This window comes from Ammodytes marinus, assembly GCF_949987685.1.
Source record: "Ammodytes marinus genome assembly, chromosome: 5".
In the NCBI taxonomy this organism is placed as follows: domain Eukaryota; kingdom Metazoa; phylum Chordata; class Actinopteri; order Uranoscopiformes; family Ammodytidae; genus Ammodytes; species Ammodytes marinus.
Genome location: NC_137234.1, coordinates 28,618,702 through 28,644,498, shown reverse-complemented (window position 1 = coordinate 28,644,498; position 25,797 = coordinate 28,618,702). Strand labels below are relative to the sequence as shown.

Sequence of the window (25,797 nt, the reverse complement as noted above, 5' to 3'; positions counted from 1 at the left end):
GTTGTGTTTCTTATGTATCTGATCTAAGTATCCCTTTGTCTGACTATAGACTTTGGCACAGCTAGGAGGTTTTTTCAAAGGGATCCCTCTGCTGGAAAGCAGACTTACGACAGCACTAAATTGAATTCATCAAGTTCAGGAGGATGAGGGAAGTGACTTAATTAAGTCTGACACTAGAAAATACAAAGACGTCCAGAGGGGAAAACACATGTAGCGTAAACGTTTCATTTAACTATGACCAACAGCTTCTATGGGCGATAAAATGGCTGGTACGTGCCCATATAAAATAGATCTATAAACAAACTTAAGCTATATTTCACTATGTATTGTTACAACATTGTTTAGCTATTTATATCAGTAAGTAATTAATATATATCTTGAAATAAGATAGACATATTCATATTGACCATTTGTTACAAGTAATAAGAATAGCTTTTAGGCTAGCTTTGTAATCCTCATTTTCAATTCAAGTCGCTAGGAGGTCGCTATATTTTACTGAAATATTGCTTCTTAGGAAATGTATCTTACATCAAGCGTCATGAGATACATTCCCTGGTAATTAGACTAGAATATACTTGGTAAGATTTTGATTTGTTTAGCAGTGGATAGAGCTACAGTGGGAATGACACATTCCAATGCAATTTTATGAAATGTGAATATTGCCTCAGGATTTTGTCCTATATATTTGAAACTTTCTCGTGACTGGTGTTTTAGTTTCCTACTTGGCCACATTGCGTTCCATGTCAACTGAGTGTACATTAGATTCAGTGTTGTGGGCAGGCAGATGTCTCTGTTTTTGCTCTGGTTGGTTCTGGTAGTTACCGGGATGACCCCCCCGGCCCGACTGCGGGTCTGCCGGAGCCAGTGGCGTGCGATGACGTGCCATCGTTGAGCGGGGCGGCTGGGGGGAGGGGCTTGGCTAAGGGCCGCGGGGCTAGCTGAGCACGCTAACCCCCCCGACGCTTCTTCTCCTTTATCCTGTTGTATTGGTAAAAACAGAACAGCGACATAAATGGTAAACATCAACACAGGGATGCACATCCTTTCATCATTCGTTATCTCATGCAACGTTTATGGACATCTCAGAAAATGGATGGATTCAGTTATCCCCGAAGCCTTTAAAAGCTCCAGAGAAGGGACTCTGCGGGCCTCGTTTTGCTCCATCTGGGTTGCAGCGACCCCAGAAAAAGCCAGTCTGAAGATGGGAAGCCTTCCGCTAGCAGGAACAAAGGAAGGTGGTGGTGTTGGGAAAAGACTGGTGGATTATTAGACTGTTAACATGCAACTCTAAACCACTCCTGCCATGGTCAAGCCCCGTCAAGCCTGTTTTCAACAAATATAAAACTTTTACCCATCAGGGCATCTCTGTTATGCCCTGCCTATATTGAACGCAGCATTAGTCAGACAGTGACTTGCAGTGAGTTTTGTGCCAGAAGGTTATCACTCAAGCAGCTGCTCTCAAAGGTCACTAACACACTGTTGCACAACATCAGCACCACAGACTTCAAATGAGCTGAGAGAGAGAGGAAGGAGACAAAAAGCGCAAGTGGTTCTCATAGCTTTGGACAGAACAATAAAACCAGCGTCCCGTAGTAGAGTCACCGAAACATGTAACTGGATCGAAAGGGCAGCAGTCGATTGGGCCCTCGATTGTTTACAGGCAGGCCAGTCGTAATGAGCAGGCCCTAACGATCTTTTGCTAGATGAGCCGATCAATGGCATAATTAGTCATTCATATTGATGCACACAGCATACTTCTAATAAGCTATGACTGAGTGTGATCCAGTGTCCTTTTCTTTTGGGTGCCCTCACAGTTTAATTTCTCGCATCCCGGAGCCAAGTGAGACAGGGCTATTATGTCTACAGTCTAGACAGCGGCTCCATTTTCAGAATCAGAAGAATTTGCCACTCATGTTTCATGGTTGTTTTCACGCTATTCTGGGCAGTATTGATTTTCGAAGCCCCGTTTGCTTTCCACAATAATGAAATCTGCCTCCTCGCACTTCATTCTCAAAGATCTTCCATTGTTTTTCTCTGGTCTTTTTCTTTTCTTTTCCTCTCCGTTCACAACGCTCTGAAATAATAAAAACCTTCTCATCTCACTACATTGCTGTTTGAAAAGGTTTAAGGAGGCAATGAGTGTTTCTTTCTGGCATAAATGTTGCCTCTTCAATCCCTTTTCCATCAAGTTAGTCTTGCAATTGTTCAACTCCTCCATAATTTCTGCAACGAGTGGCTTTCAAAGCATTTAGGGACAACTGATTCAGCAACAACCAGTTTCTTGAGGTAATGGATACGTAGACTGGAATAAGTGGCCTTTATGTAACCACCCACTGCCTATTATCTCTATTCCCGGCCATGTTTTTTGCTTCATTCTTTGTCCTCCACAACTCTAACTCCACCTTAATGAGCTTTCATCTTTTCATATTGTTATTATCAAAGCATCATGGCTGGATGGAGTTCATTAATATCCTCCCCCTACTGGTAGAAAAAGAAGAAGTATGCTGTCTCATTATAAGGCATCACACAACTAATGAGCACACACATGCCTTTGAACACCGGACACGCCGTGAATAAACAGCACGGAAATGCGAATCATTTGGAATGTGAATTTTGATGCGCCTGACTATCGGAAGCGACGTCTTCGAAAACTCTTTTTTCAGATGCTTACTATCATGCAGCTAACTCCTCAAATGACATAGAAAGAAGGATTTTGTGGATACAGGTTAACAGCACCAGTTTCGGATTGGTTCGTCCTGCACACACAATAATCAGCACCTGACCAACACCCTGACCAAAAGTTAATGGCACACAGTGTGTACACACACACACACACACACACACACACACACACACACACACACACACACACATACACACACACAGTAAATAAACCCGGGTGGACTGACCATGTCTGAGTCCACTCCTCTCTGCTCGGGCAGCAGGGGCTTCTCCTCCGTGAACTGCTGCTCCTTCATCCCTGCCATCCTGGACAGCAACCTGCAATCACCATGGCAACACACACACACACACACACACACACGCACACACACGCACACACACACACACACACACACACACACACACACACACACACACACACACACACACACACACATCTAAGGTTACACTATCATTTTATCATGCACAGTAAAGCACCATGTTTTCAGAAAATAACGTTGAAAAAAAGCATTTGCATTGCTATAGCAGTGTGGTATGATGATAATGAGACGATCCTTCATGGTGACATTTCACAAACCACATTGTGAAATTGCTGATTGAATGGTCATACTACTTAGCTGGGCCAATCGGAGCAGCTGACAGATGAGGAACTGATTGGAACCGGAGGACATGGAATCAAGATTGGAATTGTTTTGTTGCATACCTGTCCTAATTTATTATAAGATTTATTGATGAAAAAACATTACATTAAAATGTGATGAATAGACACAGAACAATTGATACAGAGCCAGCTCTGCTCCAAAGTGTAAGGTCCTCTGTGGACTTTCTTGTACATAAAGTGATGTTTACATCCAGTGTTACTCACCAAAATGCATTGAGAGTACCTTTGAGGTCTATGTCTACATTTTTTCCAAACATATGTACAAGAGCATCTAGAAAAACACAGTTAAATGATCATATTTAGGAGATAATGAAGACAAAATATTTAGTTGACACATATGCTTACTGACCAAGATTAATCCGTACAAAGGGGATCCCGGAAGCACACAGACTAGACTACCGCCACAAAGATTACAAGAGAACTGAGCTTGTATTCAGGTCTAATTAAACTGCCCGTTTGTGTCCAAGGGCACACAAACACATCCATCACACACCATAAACAGAATAACAAACACCAACACAAATTAAGAGTGAGGTCAGGCAGTGTCAGTTCCATAATACTGCCAACGCAGGAACACAGAAGAACACAAAACCAACACATACACACACATTCACTCCTACATCACCAACAGTGGACTATCGGTCTACATTGACCAAGCGTGGACCTCTATTTGTAGTCATTTTAGAAATACAAAAACACACCAGATAATTAACTTTTAAGGTACATTCAGATAATATTATTCCAAATGTGTCAGAACGTCATGAAGCGTCCTAGTTGGCGCTTTGGTTGACCTACCACTTTGTCACACTACACAAGATAAAATGATCAATTGTTACCCTTTGTCCTTCCCGACACCAAACAACACCTTACAAATGCAGAATCAAGCTAAAATTGGGCATTCGATTCCTGTTCCCAGCCCTGTAAGTGTACGCCTAATGCTACCTGCCAAACTCAAATTGGAAGACACTTTGTGCGTCACCAATTTGACATGTAGTCTAAGACTCTAATGTAAATTGTGTTTATTGTTGTCTTTTATTCACCAGAAATAAAGATGTCAAACAGGCCAAAAGCCAACCAAATTACATGTGGGAAGCTGGTAACAGAGGTTGAGCCACAGGCAAAGCCAGGCAAGGCGAACAAGGTGAGAAGGTAAGCAACAGATTAGTACAGATAAAGTAGGGACTACTACTGCTAATAATGAGATGCTAACTTTAATGGCAATTTAATGCTGAAATTAAATTGAGATGCAGCTGACCTGACAATTCTTCAATGTTCAATTCAATGTTATGTTGGATGGATAATGGATTGATACATTTTCTTTTTCATAAGCAGTACCCTAACATATTGTCAAATAATATAAATTATATATCTGTTATCTAGACAGACAAGTAGTCATTTTGGGGTTCAGACATGTTTTACCCCTGTTTTCGGCCCTTGGTTGCATACATTTTAAAACCAGTGCAAATAAAACCAAAACATTCTTAAGTTACAACTTTGCTTTGTGATTTGGTTAAATGCCCATCAAAGGGCTTGCAACACCTTCACAGTGGTATCAACAGGTCACACACAACACCTCTCTTCCTATTCCCCTCTGTCTAGTTGCACCCTTGTCTCTCTGTCCAACCTCAACCCCATTTTGTTCTCTCGCTCTCCTCTCTCTGGCAGTTGTTCAACACAATCTGTGTTTTTTTATCGGACACTCTTAAAGAGACAAAGCCCAGATGCCACTTACAGCCACTCCCAGAAGCTGATCAAGAGTGGCGTTGTGTGTGTGTGTGTGACCATCGAGTGTCAGAGCCACTTCTTCCAGGGGAAAATCCACCCAGAAAATCATGCGTCATTCCAGGACAGATTTTCTAAGTGAAGTTCCATCTGTCATATGTAAACTGTACCACTGGCAACAAGACACAAGGTGACTGTGTGAGCACGGGGAGAGTTGCCCAAAGCGTTTGTGCTCAAATGAGCTTTAATTCATAAAGGTGCAAATTGCTCTATAGTAGGAAATGTATACTCTAATTCACCCGGACAGTCTTTTTCATGCATACATAAGTATGTTAAAGTGGTTCAGGGAACTTTCAGTTTGTGTTCATTCTAGCAGCCCCTTTGGACAAAAGCGGTAGTGTTTTTACGACGACAGCTGCTGTCTGTGGTTGAGCATACTCGAACAAAGGCATTAAGAAAAACTATATAAAAATAGCACTGATGGTCTGGTTTGCTAAGTTATTTATGATCATCAGAGGAAAAATTAGACCGTTTCAAAAATATTTTAAAGTTCCTCGTAGCTACTTTAAATAAGATGTAAACCCCTTTTCAGTATTACTCACCAACTATTGACTAAACTTGATCTGGATTTGAATTTTATTGTCTGTTGTTCAGTTTACTTAAAAAGTTTAACGTTGAAACTAATATACGAAAATGTATACAGTACAAGTTCAGTTAACATAAAATAAAAAACAGTCTTTAGTCAATATGTTTAAGTTGAAACAACCTCACATGTTTTACATTGTTGGTAATAGTAGTATCAACTTTAAAGTCTACAGCTCTGCACATTATCATCATTAGATATTGGATTTTACACCATGGGCTTATGCCCACTAGCCCTTTATACAGAGGATGATTGGGAATTATAGCAATGATTGAATTAACTCATAAGATTAGAGATTTGGCTGTCAAATGGTGTAAGAAACCAGAGCAGTTGGATAACCACACAGGCAGTTAACACTTAGCCAGATTATCTCAAACACTAATTAGAGGTCAAACTAAGGGTTAAAAACACTCAACATGTCAACCATAATCTTGTAATTGCAGAGGAAACCTGCAACTGCTTAATTTACAGTAGATTTGAAAATGGAAGTATTTCAAGAATTTCAAACAAAATTGATGCTTGATTATTATAATGTTTTGCCACTGAAACAATACAATTTATCTATCTATCTATCTATCTATCTATCTATCTATCTATCTATCTATCTATCTATCTATCTATCTATCTATCTATCTATCTATCTATCTATCTGTCTGTCTGTCTGTCTGTCTGTCTGTCTGTCTGTCTGTCTGTCCGTCCGTCCGTCCGTCCGTCCGTCCACCCATCCATCCATCGCTTGAGTGGTTTCCTGGATGCAGTCATCACAGAGTTTCTAACCACTTCATCACCGCACCCTTTGTCTTTCATCTTTACGGTTAAGGGTATAGCGCCTCTCATCCATAAAGACAACATGTCACCAGTGCCCAAGCTGTAAAGCCTGTCAGGTGTGGCTATACTCAAGATTTGTGAGGGACATTTGAAAGAGGATTATTCAACATTCCTATGTATGAATTGAAATATCCTCGAATACGTGTTTTGTGTTCAATTGACCAAAGTTGAATTTTTTTAACAAAACCCTTCCTATGGTTCAATAGCCTACCTACCCCAAATTATGTTTAAGCCTGAGCACACAGTTAAGACAAGGTTAATGATGGTTTAATTTTCACTGTGATATGTTTGGATGACATTGATCAATAGAGTTTTGAGAAGATATACACTTAATCTATCAAGAATAAATCACATTATTAAAATAATTTCATGAGAAGAGGTCAAAAATATTTTATTCCGACTTTATGGGCTTTATATACAGTGTAGTTGGGGTAGGCTTATGAATAGCTTAACCTTTTTAACATCAAAATGGTCACATCTGTTAGCCTGACACACACACACACATACACACACACACACACACACACACACACACACACACACACACACACACACACACACATGCCATTCAAACCTTGGAATAGATCCAATGATTTTGTTTTTCTCTACCTCTCTCCTTTTCCCCTCTCTCTTTCTCCCTCCCATTGTGACCAGTTTATTAAATGGGCGAGTGTGACCTTTCTGAGGCCACTGACTGGAATGGAGCCATGAGGAGTATTTACGTGAGAACAGGGAGCAAACAACACCACCTCTCTCTCTCTACTCCTGCTCCCTCACCTCCTAGCTGCCAGCCTGCTGTCCTACACTTCACCAACTCCTTTTATCCCGTGATATAGGAAAATAACGGTCAGAAATTATTATTAGGGGAGAACGGGGTAAGTAGGCACACTTTTTACTCTAGTGAGAATTGCTCATCACCAAAACATCTGTCAATAGCCATTCCTACATTAAATTGAAGCTTAAGGTGTTGGCTAGAAATGTGTGTCTCTCTTTTTTTCCAACTTATTGTAATGAAGAAGTCATTTACCATCAAAGACACTCTGACACATTGTGACAACCAACCCCATCAAGGGGTCGGTTGTCACACACTATGGGGTTGTTTGTCACAATGTTATCTTAATGGGAAAAATCTTAAAAAGAAGGCAAGGAGGCAGAACCAAATTTGAATGTTTAATTGCATTGTCAAGTTGACAAATAGGCCTACATAACGTTCTGTAGCCTTGGCAGCTGGTCTAGTTTGGGATGCACTGGGTTGTTTTGATTTTGTTGCCCTTTTTTCTTTTGCTTGCTAGCTGCCTTTTCCTACTCTATTCTTTCCTTCTCTGGGGTGTCAGTGAGTATACAGCTTGACAATTTATTTCGTTATTGGGTTCCTTTTCTGGCTGCAGCCTTGAGATAACATGTGACAACCAACCCCCCAAAAAATTTGACGACCAACCCCAACTTGAATATCTTGCTAGCATCAAGGCCAACAACCATCTGACAACTAATTAGCTTGCTAACCACAATCTAAACTATAGTTTACCCTTCACACTTTCTGAGGGTAACAAGTGTTTTGTTATAAACCCATTGTGTAAAAGCCTAGAAGAAAAATACTGAGAAGCAAAATATTTTGAATTTGACATGAAAAACACAAAACATCCTCTCACCTGAAATGCAGCTGTCTTCCTCCAAGGAAGTCTATGTATGTGACCTCTGATCCCAATTCTGGACCTTTTTTATATCAACATTTCAGAGCTAGCGCGCTCTGGTGGCGAGATATAACGAATGTGACATCCAACCCATGTGACAAATTACCCCGTTCTCCCCTACTCAATGATTTTCCTCTTATTTCTGATGAATATCAAACATATATTGAATGGTTGCTGTATTAACATCCTTTTCCCCTCAGTTTGCTGGACTAATAAAAAGCAGTCTTGCGAGAAAAGGCCACATACCATGTTATGCTTATCAAAATGGACCCAATTGAAAAGGTCACCTGCGTTACTGTTGCCACAAAGGCAGTTTGACAATGACTATTGATATACAGTACATGTTGCATATACAATAATATTGCAGCAACAATACATACTGTACCTAAAATCATATGTCATTCCCTTGTGTGAATAGGATTACCTATACTTATTTCACCTCGATAAATTCTTGTTTCTTCCCTATTTGGATTTCTTACTTAACTGCTTTCTTTTGCTTACAATTTTGCCCCCGCATTCACCTACAAAGTGGATTGTCTCTACATTAGCATTACTTTGAATTTTTCCTACCCTAACTCAAACTACCACTGTGCGCACAAACATACAGTAGTAGCCTACCAAAAGTATCAAATGTGCTGCCGTCACCCCAGTTTAACAAGGTTGGTCCATTAGAAATGAATAGGGGGGAAAAAACATAACTTACTCACAATTCAGGGCCGTTTTTAGTGAAACTACTACGTTTTGCTCCGTGGACCAATGTAGATATTAAACATTTCACTATAAGATTGAATTGATTTGACAGTTTTATTATATATTTTTTTCTTACCCCTACGGCCTCCTGCTCTGTCTTCAAGCATCTCATCCCTCCCTCAGCCTCTCTGTCTCCTATTCTAACACCCTATACCGTCTACTTCTATTCTTTCACTTGCAATTCTTTGCCTTTCACGCCACCTCATCCTCCCATCTGTGTCTTGCTCTCTTTCCCCATTCCACCCCTGACTCATCCCTCTCTATTTCTCACCCCACTCCATTCACTGTCTCTTACGTGCTTATGTGAGGCAGCTTGTGAAATCAATTGACGTTGCATTACACCGGCTATATTTGGCCCTCTTCATGACGCCACCACTGCTAACGGAAAAAAAAGATAATAACGCTGCTGTCATCCTCTGATTGAACGCTTTGTGTCTGCTGATTATGATATACATAACACGTCCTATTACTAATAAAATATACTTTTCTATACTTATTAGAAGTGAAATACGACTTGTTTTGCTTGTTTTTTGTCACTTGTTTTTTTCCAGTGAGGCATGTGGCCTTCATGGTCCACTCTGCACAGCGGAGGGGGCCGTACTACAAAGCCTCTCTCCGTCCCTCAACCAACTGTGGTCAGGCAGCCAAGGTGTCGGTGGGTGAGAGGATATTTACGGGCCTGTTTTCCTCTCTTTCGTGAAGGAATTCTGCCAAAGAAAGAGCCTTTTCTCTGTTTTTTCAACAGTTTGTTGATGAGAACAAAATGGACCCGTCCTCTTTTCTTTCCTCTCTCTCTCTCAACTTGTTCTGCCCAGACGGGGTTGCTATGACAACCCAGCTTAGTCCCATGGGGTCTGGCTTACCTTCTCCTTACTGCTTTTTTTTCTTACATTGCACATTATCTTCCCACCATCTCATACCGTTAGACCAGCTTATCAGATGTACACATATTCTATATAGCATGCGAGCTTCCCTCTAGGTCTTACTGTATTGTCACAGTTTACAACAATCACATTTGTTTCTTTGTACTTTTCATTTTACACAATGGGTTATTCAGCTGACAGCACCATAGTGCGAGTACAATCATTTCCACTGTATTAGCTCATAGAAGTATTAGGGCTTTCAATTACTCAATGTCCTCTGATGTTCTCCTTTACAAGGGACTCTTTAAACCTCTCACAGTTTCATCAAAGTAACTTTTTATCTCTGTTGTTTTTTCATTGTTTTGTATTGCTCCTCCCCAAGTCTGTATAGGGTCAGGAAACTCCACCTTTATTGTCTTTCATTAATACTTTGAGCTTTTGTGCTGTTCAGACAAAGCCTCAACACATTGAAGGTACTCACACATGCAGGGCTTTACAATGATCCTCCAACTACAGGTGAAAATTAGCCTGCATGGCTAAATCTGGCACATTTACGTGCTCATGCTCATGTTTATCAATGAGCGCTGTCCATTCTAAAATAAAGAAATCTGAAATCTGAACTTCAGCATTGATTCTCCTGGACTACATATACCACATATATGTTCAGTTTTGCTGGTATAAATCTTTACACTATATGCCAAAGAAGTTTGAAATGAAGCTAAGTATAATTTGGAATAAATTAAATTAAATCTACGTAGAGCTTTTCGCCACTTGGGTGGGCAGCAGAACAACCTAAAAGCCCCAACATTGATTTATTGGACAATATGGCTAATGTGTTAGTAAATAGCAAACTATTTACACATTGTTTGGAGTCTTGTTTTTGGCTATCCAGCGATGCTAAGTCCAGTATTGGCACACCTCCTTGCTCTGTTTCGTTGCTGCTGGAAACCGGATTGATGAGAACAGAATAGTAGGAAACCAAAGCAATGACCTCAAGATTCTAAAACACACAGATCTGTTGCTTTGACAATACAAACAAAACTTTCACACTACATACATTAAGCAGTTTTCAGTTTGGGTAGAATACTCAGAATGCACACTAGCCTTTATGTCTCTTTATAAATATAAATTTCACTATTTGTGTAATGACTGATGGAACATTTGGACCAGCGTTTTATCTCCAATTGTCCAATGACAGTGGAAGCCTCTAAAGGGGACGCAGAGACACTGAAGAGGCTCGGAGAGCAGCTTCCTGTCCGACAGCAAATCAATTGCACAGTCATGTGGAGGGGAAGCATCTGAGCTAATGTACAGTCACAATCGATAGCTGGAAACTGGAAGAACACAGAGAGGCAGAGAGACAGTAGCAGAGCAAAAGAGAGAGAGAAATGTTCACTGGAAACACTGGCTCTGAGTGGGTTGTTCACTGTGAACAAACATTATAGAAAGCAACTCTTAGGAGGAACTTTTAAATGTTTATGAAAAGTCTTATTTTATTTCCTCTGATGATCATAAATGACCCGTAACCCCAAATAATCCAATCAGCAAAAATAAGTCTATTATTATAAAGTAACTATCATGGCCAGAAAATCCTGTGTTTATGAATGGTACTAAATCAAAAGTTTGCTTCACCATCGTCATACCATTATTGATCTTAGTCACATAAATACCTAACCTCACCGGCATGCATCCTGCATTCTGTCTATCACTCGCTTGCTAAAGAAATGACCACACCGCCCGCACAGGCATAAAACCACTGAAGATGTAACTTTGATGTCAAACATTGGTGTCACATTGAGAGTATTTTTTTCTATAGTTTAGTTAATATTCCAGCAAAGCAGCTCAATAATTCCATCACATGAAGTAAAATAGCTGAGGCTGACTCTCCTCTCTTCTCCAGCTCTGTCAGGCTACTATAGGTTATTAATTAGACATTCGGCTGCCATACTTCAAAGAGTATAACAGCCCCCTAAAGGATATGGATGCTCCCTGCCTCCCCCTCACTCAGATCACACCCCGACTAACTGCCTGCCTCTGTCGGCTGAAGAAGAGCCCGGGAAGATAGAGTGACAGGTCAAGACCAAGCCAACGAGGGCGCAAGAAAAGAGACTGCTACGGACACTTAAAGGTGTAGTCAGCGATTCTGGAGATGGCTTGTTGTCAAATCACTTTTGTCAATATCTCCTCAAGTTCTGCTACCTCTCAGGAATGAATGATAAAGCTAGGTTTCATGATGTTGCCTTTTAGTTTTTAATAGAAAATAAAATTCAAATCGATATTGCCATGCCATTTGACACATACACATTTATGTCCTCCTCAAGATGACTTATAATCAAAGAAGCTCTTGTTCCTAAATGTAGCATCTAAAGCAACGGTGTTAAACTAATTTTGGTTCGAGGGCCACATACAGCCTCTCTGATCTCAACTGGGCCGGACCAGTAAAATAATGGCAAAATAACGTACATATGTCAACTCCAAATCTTTAGCTTTGTTTTTCAGTAATATGCTTTATCACTCAGCCTACATTTGTAACCTAACAGTTATGCAATTATGTTTGCTATGTACAGGGACACATTTTGTGCAAACATGCAGACAGTAAAAAATACAAATAAATAAAAGTGCAACTTCTACTGTTTTGATTTATTTTTAAATACAGAGGTTGTTTTGGAATAAGTTTTTACCAATTGAAAACATAAAAATAAAGCAGCATGGAAAATTAGGAAATAAATCTTGTAGGCCTACACTAGCATGCTCCTGCTCGTTTTGCTCGTTTCAGACACACCGCGCTTGCTAGTACATTAATTGTTCAGCGCTAAAAATAAAAAATAATTATTTTTTTTTGGTTTTTACTTTGTCATAAAGCACTGGAGGAAACACTAATAGCGGTGAAGCAAGATTGCCATTTACCATTTCCCACGTTGCTAAAATGTGCTTTTTTTTATTTTGGCTGCCCCCTAGCGGCTGGAGAGAGCATTTTGGTTATTTCTTTAACAATTCATAACTCCTCACAGGAATGGGCTAGAGACTTACTTTTTTTTAAATGCTCAGAAATGTGTGTTCTACATTCAGCGAATTTGATAAAGTTCAATAGGATATTTCACAATGTCTGTGTTGTAGGCTACCCACAGGGTAGAATGCACTTAATATTTTAAGTCACCTTAAATAAACGCTCAACTAAATCAATGGAAAGCAACATCATGAAATGTATAATAAAAATGCACGCCATCCCTTCATCCATCACCAAGAACTGAGAGAGACAATAGGTCATCTTCCAGTTGACCTGAAGTCCTTCTGTCGTTGGTGTTATTGAACTAATGTTATTCCTGCAGGAGCTTCCTCCAGTCAAGCGGAGTGGAGATGTTAATCCTGACTGACATGCCCCGACATTCACTCCTACACAGCATCCCTCCCATCCAACGTGTCGGACACACACACACACACACACACACACACACACACAATGAACACAGACATTTGATTGTTCCTACACACACCTTTAAGCCAAAACAGAAGTGCTAACAGAAGTGCTGTAATCACGACACTGCCAAAAAGTGTCTTTAAATCACTCTCTCCACCATTTGAAATGAAGCGCTTAATAATTTATGGCAGCCCAATGTCTAGAGGACTCTTCTGTGGCTGAGAAGCTCTACACCCAGAACAGGGATATCAATGTCGGCGTGAAGGATTAAATATTAAATATCAGCTATCAGCTCCAGACTGTAACCCTCAGCAGCACTTTCTTTTCTGGCATACACATCCTCCTTGTCAGCACCGTCAGATGAAAGCTTTGTGTCCTTAAAAAATCAGAAAAGTCAGCTTTACAGGCCGTAATAAGCTACACTGTAGAGCACAGCATAGCGCCTTAAATAAAGAGATTTCTCTGGTCTGTTCTGTTGTTTGGATGTGTTTGTTATGTTATATCATTTCTTATTCGCCAGTCCTTGCAGTTTTAATAATAGTTTTTGGGCCAGCATTGGCAATTGTCAGCGACACCGAGCCAGCCTGAAGGTGACAACAGATATTTAGAGCTAATACAACAAATAATGCTATGATGGATTTCTTCAGAGCTAACAAAACAAGTGGCTGACCATACTAAGCGGCATGCTGACTTTGACTTTCAAAAAAAGCCCTATATACTGTAAATACATTGCAATTAATCACAGAATCTCCCTAGCTTTTGATAGTTTAAGAGTTACAGCTTAATTAAGGGACAGTGAGCTCATAAACAACAGTACATAAAGAGGTAACAGGGAGTGTCCAGTCACACAGGGGTGTGCTCACACTACTGACACACTCGCACTCTATTCTCGCCTCAGCTATCAGGGGGAGGGGAGGGGGGCATCAGTCAGGATGTGAGAGGGGACTGTGCACATTAAACGGCAAGGCTAATGTTTGTTTCCATCAGAACAGATGTGTGCAGTGAACAGAGCTCCGAGCCTCCATAATCTCCAGTCTTACTCGTTCATTTACGGGGAAAAACAAGAACCTTCGATCAACCTTCGATCAAATAACGAAGTATTAAGTACCCTAAATGTACCCTTATTCTTAAGTGTTACCAAAAAAGAAAACAACAATGGGACACATTTCATTTAAATTAATTTATTTTTTGCACACATTGACATTTGATTCAGCTATATCTGTGACTGTTTCTTTTTGTATCTAAGAGGGGAAATACACCGTTGTTAAAAGCAATTCTCTTATATTGGCAATGTGCAGAAAGTTAGATCACTAATTCTATTTTTGGACACTTAAGCATATCAGTGACTACAACCTGGCATGGCAATAATCCTTTGCATAACTCAACCAAATCCTATATCCTAAAATACGTCCCCAGCTCTGGAACGAGTGTGTTGGTTGGATGAAAAGCTGCCGCAGCCTAAGGGGAGAGCAGTGATTAAGCCCACTCATGCCCTGGTTTGCATATGAAATTTACAAGCCTTTTTAATTCCACCTGAATGGCATCATGGATAAGAGCCCAGTGGGCAGTCCTTTTCACCTTTTTTAATCATGAAATTATGAGCCACCTTTTACTCATCACATCGCTCCACACACACAGTCAGGGATGCGTTCCCATTTGGGACTCTGCTCAGCAAATTTGTAGACAGTGAGTACAGTTTGGTATAACAGCTTGTACTAATGTTTAAAACCTACGCAATCCTGTGCACCAACAACATAAAAGCTGTGACAACATCTATAGCTGCCTTTACTGCAGCTGTAATCTATACCTCTGTGTAAAATCATGCCCGAAATAGTAACTAACAGATTGGTGATGAATTACATTAAAATAGGCTCAACAGCCAAAGGACAAAAAGCAATTCACACTCAACCCAAAGGTGTTGGTGTTTTGCATTTAACCCTTGCAGAAAGCTTGCTGAAAACTTTGCTGATTTAGCTATTTTGTATCTTTAAAAAAAAGAAAAGAAGTGTTTTCATTACTTTGTGGAGTCAGCATCTGATGAGTGCACCCAGAGGGCAGATCAAGCAGGACTGCATCTTAGTTTTACACGCAAATTATACTTTGAACATTTCTTTGGGAAAATGTATATTTTTTTTATTTTTTACAGTTTCTGTGTATGGTATCAACTCTTTCACCAACAATTTCCACTTCTCTAAATGCACTTGTGGATTACTGTAAGCAAGATTGTCCGAGTTTATGGCAAGGGCTGAGTGGGACCTCAACTGTCATGATTACTCACTGTGGGGTCTTTTATCAAATATATACATTACTGTATTGTGCACTAAAGATATTGACATTGCTGTACTTACTATGGCAACTACTTTTTTGTTACATTGTCTAAATCTGCATATAGTTTATACTTTTTGTTTCTTTACTTTGATTGTGTAGACAAAAGTGTGGACATTCCCTCTGATTGGTAGATTCCACAGCCTCAGCCATACCCATAGCTAGCCAGTGCATAAAACAAGCGGACAGAAGTAACGCATAGTCGTTCGTCTTTGGCTTCCTCTCGAAAAGACCTCAAATTGAATCATGTAGCAATGTCAGCACAACAACAGTTTGTCAGGAGCTTCATGACGTGGGATTGAATGGTCAAGCAGCGACATAAGCAACCTGCACAATTCCAATCATGGGCTACAGTTGTGCAAGGCTCAATCAGACTGGGACGGTGGAAATGTGTTGTCTTGAGTGATGAATCATGCTTTACTATCCGGCAAAGGTAAATGGACACATCTAGCTTGGTGGAATCTGGGACGATGTTCATTGCCTCAATGCCTAGTGCCGTCTGTTGATGGTGAGAGAGGAATAATGGTCCACAGTCTTTTGGGCTTGACCCGTTGGTTTGCATTAAGGGAAAGCTAAATGCTACATCGTACACTACTTTAGACAATAGTCTGCTCCCAACTTTGCTGTTTCAACATAACCTTTGTGCACAAAGGCAGGTCCATAAAGGAATGGGTTTCTCTGTTTGATGTTGGAGAGGGGCCATATTCACAAAACATTTTAAGGCTAAGAGTAGTATGTGGCGCTATTGTAGGTTAATTGTGAACAAATGTGTGGGAAAACCCTGCAGTATCTTGGTTTCATGTTAAATCAGTGTCACTTGTCATTAATTGTATATAAAAACTCTTTACTTTAATACAGCGAGACAATATGGACATCTCCCAAAGTGTTTCTATCATAAATTCACTCTTAGCTCTCATTCCCTCTCAGCCAATCACTGTGGGCATAGAAGGTATGAACATGACATCAGCCATAGCAACAGGGTCAACACCGGGTTGGGTTTGGAAGGTCGTGTTCAACATTCACACATGGGTGTTATGTTGTAGAGCACTCACAAATACTTCTAGTTTACAGTATTTTAGTTGAACATCACAGCTTATCTGAGTATCTCACTAGTGAGTCATGACATTTAGTCAGAGCTCTGCCTTGTTATTGACTTGTCTAATGCTTCAGAAAGTACGAGTGTTTAGCTTGAAAGGTCAAATCTACCTCTCACTAGTACAGATAACTGAGGTTTTAAGACATCAACCTCTTATCTACCATTATGCTAAGGCCACCAGCTACAGTACATAGCTTTGTCCACCAATACCCACACTCCACAAAGTGTATTAACAGTATTTGGCTCAAGCTGAATGGCACAGTTGGATCGTCGAGGAAACTACACTGAAAATGTCACCAAATGTCCATTCTGGTAGTTGTGTTTACTATGGTTCTGCCCACTGGGGCTGTAAGATGGATGCCAGTAGGGCAGACGGGCAGACAGTCGGTAGCTACCAGCAGCACTCCGAGGGGGTGAGAAGAGTGTTTGCCGAACTGCTTCCTGAACCAAACGGAGAACCAGATGTCGAGAGGTAAAGCTCAGTGAGGCATGCAGAGGGTGTGAATGGTTTTCCTGAGCAAACATCATTCGCTTTCCCTCAGAGACGCATGGTTTTAATACGGTGTTGACTGAAAACAGGTTTAGAACCTACAGCTCAAACTGAAACGATTACCTACCCTGTATCTGATTGTGATTGAAAGTGTTAAGCCAATTCATGTCGTGGGATATGGGGTCAGCTAGTGTATCAGGAGCATTTCAAATCTAGTCTTTTTGAAGGAGACCAAGGTACATTTGGTTTTCTGATGAATAGCATCTTGTGAAAATGATGTTGTAAAATGATGTGTCTAAAAATCATTCGGAGAGGTTGCCACTAGCGTGCCGTCCTCCATTTTAATCGACGTCCTTAATTAGCGACCACAGAGCAGCACAGCAATGACATTCAATAACCAATAACATCAACAACAGCATTAACTTAATGAAAGGATCTCCCTCCCCTCGTAACACATCATGACATCCGCTGTGGCTCTGAGCATATTGTGACCATGCAGTTTGTATCACGCAACCACAAAAAGTGTGCCAGTCTTCTTTGACATGATGATTGTGCCGAAAGTCACTACACTGCTTTGTGGATGAACATTTTCCAGGGGAATCATTATCCCCACAGATACAATACTCTTTGGTGCAGTTGCTAAGTGGAAGATGAACTATATTGTAGACATGGACATTTTTTAACAATGATGTAATAATAATATGCATGCAGAGATATATGCAAGATAACATGCAATTCCTTTCAGACTGACTCAGACAATCAAGCACGACAGCCAGAACCCGGGCTGGCATTTCAAAGCTGATGGGCAAAGGTAATAGAAAAACACACACATTAATAAGAAAATAATATGTGTGTGTATGTGTGATGACAAGATGCTGTACTCCATTCTTTCTGGGTACAGTAATATTAACTGATGAGCTTGGGATGTACCTAAAAATCACCTGTTCAAGACCCAGCAAATATTTGTTTGCATTTGTTAAGGACTTAACACTTTCCAGAGAGAAACAAGATGTGGTCCAATGATTGGACATTGGAGTGAAGCCTGGGATACAAGCCAGATACAGGGACCTAGAAAGTAACATGGAACTGAAATTTCACTTAAAGGCCAGAATGGAATTGATATGGTTGTTGGTAATCATGTGCTATCATTGTATCCTGTACTTGATGAATTAGGAGAAAGTACTGAATCAGGAATGAATACATTTTCAACAAAGGTCCTTCACTTTAATAGGGAGGCAATAAATGGATGATTCCAATGTAAATGTGCAAGGTTCACTCACTAGATTTTTTTCCCCCAATGCTTTCAGCGGCATGCCACAGACCTCATCAGTGGATGAAGTTTGGTCATGGACTTTGGTGGTTGTATATGAAAGCTCCAAAAAATGGTAGTGAGTAGACCTTTTCATAGTTACTACCTTTTTGAGGTTAAGGTGCAATTTTCACCATAAAATAAGGAATTATTTAGTTGCATTTTACATACAATATATTGTGTATCAGATAACTGGTGAGGGGGACTTGTTTTGGTTATTTTAGCTGAAAAGAGTTTTGATTGACAGAAATAGCATTAGCTACACATTTGACAGATTTATTTAGGAGAGGAAGTAGCCCAATATTGTCCTTATAATGAAGTTATTTGCTATTTTGTTAACAATTTGAATTCAAAGACTGAATTGATTGCGAGTCAATGAGCTGGAGAGGTTTGGCAAAACTCACTTAAGATATCTTCATTTGTGGCGTTCTAGGTCTAATGTGTATAATAACATGAAGAATGAGCAAAGCGCTCATAATGGAATTGTCTCATTGATTGTCCTGGAAAAGGTTGCTGCCAAACTTTGTTGAGGGAATTTTCAGTTTCTGTGTCTGGCTTTGTTCCAAGCCTAATTCCTAGTATCTGTTCCAGTATCTTTGGTGATTTGAAAATGGTTTCTAGATATTTTTTTCAGATGACAGTTGCCATCCCATGCATGTTTGTTTAGTAACTAGATGCATTTTCATTGGATTTGTGGGATGGTTGCCAAACAAATGAATGCTTGAAACACCAGACTGGCTGTTTTGGACGGAATGGAACGGATGAGACGGAAATGCCATAGATAAATCCACACAGGCTGTATGTGTGGCGAGGTATGGTACGTTAATGTAAGCGGTTACGGTGGCTTTACGATCCTACGTTACGTACATGGTCTGCAGGAGGCTATGTGGAACCGTGCAGCCAGCCTTGGAAGGGAAGTTCCAAAACAATCCAGGCCCCATCTAGCAGCAGGTATAAAAATACAAGAGACAAGATCTGCTGTACTGGTGTTGGTGCATTGCAGGTGCAAAGGCAGTAATATAATTGTAAAAGGTGACTTCATGCAATAAAACTACACAGAGCAGGAAAAGGGTATCATATGATCCTGTAGAAATGGCCATAAAAAACTGAGGAGAGAAATGTGAAGGTTAACAAATGAAAAAGACTGTTCTGGGAATAATGGATGAATGCTTTAATAGTTAGATCTTATCAATAAAAAAGAAAAGTAGCTCATGCAGTTCTTGGCAAAATCCAGTACTTATCCAGGTCTTTGAAGCTACACTAACTGAGCATTACCGGCCTCTTAATAGTGCCTATATAGAACACGTGCAACAACACAGACTGTAATTTACATTAATAGTGTTGTGAATCTCCCTTCCCAATAGGCACCGACTAATTAGAGAAGAGTTCCCACAGAAACATCTAGCAAAGACTAAATATATCAGCATGCAAAACACGCTTATAGCAACACTGCTGTTTTCAGTGGCTCTCTCGCGGTGCCAAGCTCCACTGTTTAGCTGTCGAAAATGCCAGCGGGTGTGTTGTGGGGAGGGAGGGGGGTGGGTGGGTGCTGAGAGTGGGGTTTGGGGCCTCCAAGGAGCAAGAAGAGCTGTTCAAAAACAGAAAGAACCAGCACCGCAGAGGAAGCCAGAAATCTCATTCTTCATCAACAAGATATAAGGAAGACTTTTCTTATTAAAGACAGGTAAAACCAAACTGAATTCTCCTCACTGGAGTGTGAGGAAATTATATTGTACGAGAGCAATTTTGTACACTTTATTCTGCGATTCTCAAATATCCTCAGATCTGTTATTGAAGGGGATGTTGCCATTGACTGGACAATTCATTAATCACCTTTATCTTACAATGTCAATAAGAATGTTCTCCTTTTCATCAAGCCCTTGTATTGTTGGCTATTGAATTAAGCTGCCCGTCCCTTAAAAACAACTTTTAGGCAAACCAGTGGTGCTGTTAAGCAGCTAGTTAGCCTACCTTGGCTTAAGTTAGCTCTAATTCCAACGAGAAGCTAATCATTCATGGTGTTTTACCACCAGAGGAGGCATCTATATCTAGCTTTGGCTGTCTCATTCATGGGTCCAGTCTGTCAAAACTCAAAGCAACATGGTGTCCTGTGACTTACAAGAAGAAAGTGGTAATTTTACTACAAAAAAGGTCTTAATGTTATGAGAATTAAGTTGTAATTTTACGATAAAAATATATTATTCAGTAAACCATATTACCGGTAACCTTCAAAATGATGGTGATTACAGTCTAATGCCAGCATCTGTTTGTCGAGGTTTTTTTTTTCCGTAAAAGTACAACTTTATTCTCCTTATATTATGACTTTTATTCTCATAAATGTATGACCTGATTATCATAATGTAGTCTCCAAATATGAACTAATAACTGGTGTGATCTAGCATTGCTGCGTGGCTCTGTGTGGGAACGAACTCAGGACTGCATTGTTCTTTGTACATCTATTTATAAACCCAGAGCTGAGAAACAGACCCGCTCCTAAAAGGAAGACAGGCTCGGCTCATTGGCTGTTTCAAACAGGTTTTATGGCTGTAAAACAGGCTGTTAAAAACGCTCCCTGCAAGGACACGATAAGGTGGAGCAGGGTTCTTGATCCTACGCAGAAATGAAGCAAGAGGACCAAACACAAATGGGACATTAATACTGTCGCCATCAAAAAAGCTTTAAGTACGATTAACCAGAACACATTTAAATGCCATATTGGGTCTTTTGTTCTCAGAGAAAACCTCTTCATTGCTCCAAATCATTATGCCACATGCCTAAGAGCATCAGTCTAACAGGTGATGCCAGCAACGCTCAGCAAATACAGGGAAATTTGGGGACACAGCTAAAACAAGCCTGCACCAAAATTCAATCAACTTTTATGACTTCCAACTACTGTAGACTCATCATTCACTCGCCTTGGTCTGCTGCAATCCAACCACTATTGTCTAAAGCACACACCGTTCCCCTCATCTCTGCAGTTAAAATGCCACCTTAGACTTTGATTCTCTGGCGTTTACTGAGAGTGCAAGGACTTTTTCTAGTAGAAGCAACTTTAACAAATCGACCCAACTTTATTGTTTGGCTGTAAATACAAGTATAATACAACGTCAGCTAGAATGCCTTTGAGGTCAAACACTGTTTAGTTGCGTTGATGGGCACTGCTTTGGCGTAAACATCGCACTTTGTTTCCTGCGGGGTCAATAAATTCAACCTGTCGACATGCTGTTCACGCCAATGCAGAGGCTTGCCAATGGGAGGTGTGTGTGTAGGTGGAGGGGGGCGGGGGCGGGCGGTGAAGTATAGAGTACAAAGCCTCAACGGGCGAATTCACACAAGTTGTGCCAAAAACCCTGTCCTCATTTCAACATCCTCCTCCTCCCCCTCCCCATGTTGTTGTCCTCTGACAAAAAAAAACACCTACATTATAAAAGAAGCTTAATCTTACTTTCCTGGAAAGATTAAGGACAAAGCTAAAATACTATGCTCATGTCAGCTCCATGCCGACGTGAGCAGAGTTTTACCTTTGATTTCGTTACAAAAACCACATATTCTCCAACAAAAAAAAAGGAAGAAAATCTGTTGCCATGCTCCAGACAGATATATAAGCTCTACTGTACCTTTGATGTAGTTGAGAGCTTCTCTGGTGAATACGGTCTGGTTTGGCAGTTGTTTGGTCTCTGTGTCCGTGTGTGTGAGTCCCTCTAAGGCTGCTTAGGACAGGAAGAGACTGCGTGGCAGAGTGTGTGTGTGTGTGTGTGTGTGGGTGCACTTGACAAAATGAGTGTGGAGAATGAGAGAGAGAGAGAGGGATGCAGAGTGTCCCTCTCCCTAACTCTCTTTCTCTATCTCCCTCCCCTTCCCGATGATAAACAGAAAGCACGTGGCATCGCCAATGATGCAGCACACTCAGGATCACAGCAATGGTAGTGAGGATAGAAAAAGTATCAAAGGGAAGAGAGAAAGGGAAAGGAGAAAAAGCATTTTAAGGAGAGCAGACAAGAACAGTAAAAATAGGGAACAAGTAAAAAAAAATATGTGTATGTGTGCGTGTGCGTGTGCTATGTGCGTGTCTGTCTTGTGCCTACGTGCTCACCTTGTTACTTGACAGCAGGACACTGCAGCGCTGAGTTGGCACACACAAGCACTGAAATTATGACTTATACAAACAAGCTGACAAAACGTGTCATGAATTATACAATTCCAAATGTGGAAGAAAATAACCTCCTCTGAACACCCAATTCTGACACCAAATAGCACAATATCAGACCACACTCATGCGTGCGCACACGCGTGCACACACACACACACACACACACATCATCAACAGTGGACCATCGGTCTAAATTGACCAGGTGTGGACCTCTATTTCTGGTCATTTAAAAAAAATAAACACACTCACATACACGCAAAAGAAAATGTACTTTTAAAGACTTTTGTCAACATATTACTTTGAAAATAAGTTGCCAAGAGCAGACTTGAATGCTTGAGTGATATCTACATATCAAAGAGGGGTCTCCATTCACTGTAGCAGTGAAGCTGTCTGTGCCTATTGTTTGTTTTTCAAACTGGATTATATAACTTAAACTTTTAAACTCAGAAATTCTGTCTGATCAAATATTATGAACATGCACACACACACACACACACACGCAGACCAACACAACAGCCCACGTGGCAACCAGAAGAGCTTTGTTGTCTGGTGAGAGCTACCGTCAAAGGCACTGGCCATGTTTGGGCAACTGGAGCATTAAGTGATGGGACCGCTGATAACAACATCATTCATGTGCCTCTGGTAGCTCACTGACTTAGGCAATCCACTCTAACGATTAGCATTCTACAAAGACTGCATGATATATGATATGTTTATAGGAACAGATATTTTTGTCATCTTAAACTCTGTTGTTTGTACAAGGCAATAAAGATGTCCACCTTCCTTTTCAAAGCGTGTTGTCCAGATCAGTTCCATGCACCGAGAGTATTTGTGAAGAGTCTGGTCGGTGCCCTGACGTATGACGACTGTTTTGATGATGACAGATCCAATGGAAAACAAAGGGCTGCTACACAACATAGTGGTATTAGAAGATCATGTGGCAATGCACTGTCCAAAATACTTTAACCCATACACAATGATTACAAAATGACCAACTGTAAAAGCAATACATTAACTTTTCTGGGCATCACAACTACTCTACTCAGAATTCCATCCATTAGGTTTAATAACATTTCTGCAAGAGCCATGTCAGTGTATGCTACAGGTGACCAACTTTAATAGGAATGAATGGGGAGATATTTTTGGATGTGGTTTAAATTTTCTTAAAATATAAAAGAAAATATAAATGCTTTATACAGCAATTGCAGATGATGTCTGAATATATCCAGACTGTAGACACTTGCCAATATTTGTTAGCTAACTGGGCTACATTGGATAATTTGGAACTGTTAGAATCTTGCCTCTTGTCAAAGGGAAATTCTTTGTTTCTAATTTCAACAGAACTAATAGTGAGGTATCCTTGTTCTTGTAAGAAACGCACAACTCTGTTAAAGAAAAAAGCTAAGGCAATGCTTTAAAACTCAATAAGCTTTCACAAATACTAAAAAAAACAAAACAAATTAAAATCCAATTCTTCCCATACACATGACCCTAATTACTGGGCAACTCCTGTGATTCCTCCTCCAGCCATCCTCCCCATGTTTTCTACTTCCTCAATTACCTCCCATCCCTAGATTAGGCTACTTAGGTTAATTGCCATAATGTGTTTGCCCTGAGCTTTCTTTTTTGTTTTGTTTTTTTTTAGAATAAAAGTTTAGTTTGTAATTATTCCAAGCTTGGCATGTCCTGAATGTGAGCCATGTTGGCATATTCCATTCTGTAAAGGAAACTAACCAATTAAAGGCACTACGAGTAAGATGGCACGTTGGCGTCCCCTTTGGACAAAAGCGGTAGTATTTTTACGACGCCCGCTGTCGCAAATGCTCGTGCCAGGCGCGTGAGCGTGGACTGAGAAGGGCGCAATATAGTGCATGTTCGTGTGTTGAAAGTGTGAGGACTCTTTTCGGCTCCGTGAGAGTGGTTTTGACACTGCATCAACTAATGCCAGTCAGTACACACACCTGCTTGCAATGAGTTGATTCAGCAGCGTCACCTAACTACTCTCTCTCTCACGGAGCTGTGTCCTCACAGAAAGCGAATGAATGAGAGACGGCAGTTAGTAGACTATGGATCACGATGAGGTAATGTGTTTGTGTTGTTGATGTAAATAATGACTATTTCAGATAATGGTTATCTGATGATGGTGAAGCAAAGCAAACTTTGTGTTAGTACCAACCGCTCATTCATTTAGCAGTCTAGTTTCGCTCTCGTGAAATTGTATACACGTTGCTTGGCAACGTCCTCCCGCCCGCCTATCACTCACTCTCCCTTTTCGCTTTTCTTCATTGCATTCTCTTTTTTTTCTTTGATGGTTCAGCCCCGTTATCAGTCATTTATGACGACAAATAACTGTCTCAAACAAGGCTCCCGCTCCCCTTCCCTCACCTGGAGGGATAGGCTTCTCAAATCGCGTTGCAGCGCCACACTGAAATCTGCAACCAATACGGATATGTGACCATAGAGCCTGCACGAGCGAACCGAAAATCGGACTGGGTGTGCGACCAGACCAAAAGCAGTAATAAAAACTATATAAAAACGTCTTTCTTTGCACTGATGGTCTCGTTTGCTGTTAAAGGTAATTTATGATTATCAGAGGAAACATGAGGTTGTTTAAAAGATATTTAAATGTTACTCGTATCCGCTTTAAGCAGTGAGTGAACCAGCTGGCTCATGATACAAAACTATTAAAATCTCAGAGAATGTACCCCCTTTGGACAAAATCTATAACATGAAATGAAAATGCTTAATGTCTTTATGAACTGTATTTGGTGAATCTCCGGTTGATTCTACTGTTTTTCCATGTCGTTTTGTTAAACATCTACCCTACATACATATATTTCAATGGAAGCATCCATCCTTCCCCGCAGCCTGCCTGCACTGTACTTGTTTTTCCCGGATACAGTATGACCTACTTAGCTCGCAACAGTCTGACTGACTAGACACCAGCTTTTGGAACTGATGGAGAGCTTGCCAGAACAAACACGCTACTATCTAACATGCCTTGATCAAGCGGCATATCATTTTTTATTTAACTTTTATTTATCCTCGAGAGACCAATTGAGGGGTGACCCTCATTTACAATGACGTCGAGTTCAAACAAATTCAAAGGAAAAACAACAATACATACACAATATTCAATGCAAATACATCAAATACCCCTGGAGTCCAT

General features: G+C 40.5%; 1 protein-coding gene across 1 annotated transcript in view; it reads right to left on the bottom strand.

Moving 5' to 3' along the window:
- Positions 1-22,205, bottom strand: part of ndrg4 (NDRG family member 4) — a 47,630-nt gene extending 25,425 nt beyond the window's left edge. Inside the window, exons 1-3 of the mRNA XM_080027429.1 lie at positions 22,096-22,205; positions 2,910-3,000; positions 823-978 (exon numbers count right to left, since the gene is read on the bottom strand). Of these exons, the coding sequence (XP_079883555.1) occupies positions 823-978; positions 2,910-2,987 (234 nt within the window). The 5' untranslated portion in view covers positions 2,988-3,000; positions 22,096-22,205. The remainder of the gene's footprint in view (positions 1-822; positions 979-2,909; positions 3,001-22,095) is intronic.
- Between the last annotated feature and the right edge of the window lie 3,592 nt (positions 22,206-25,797).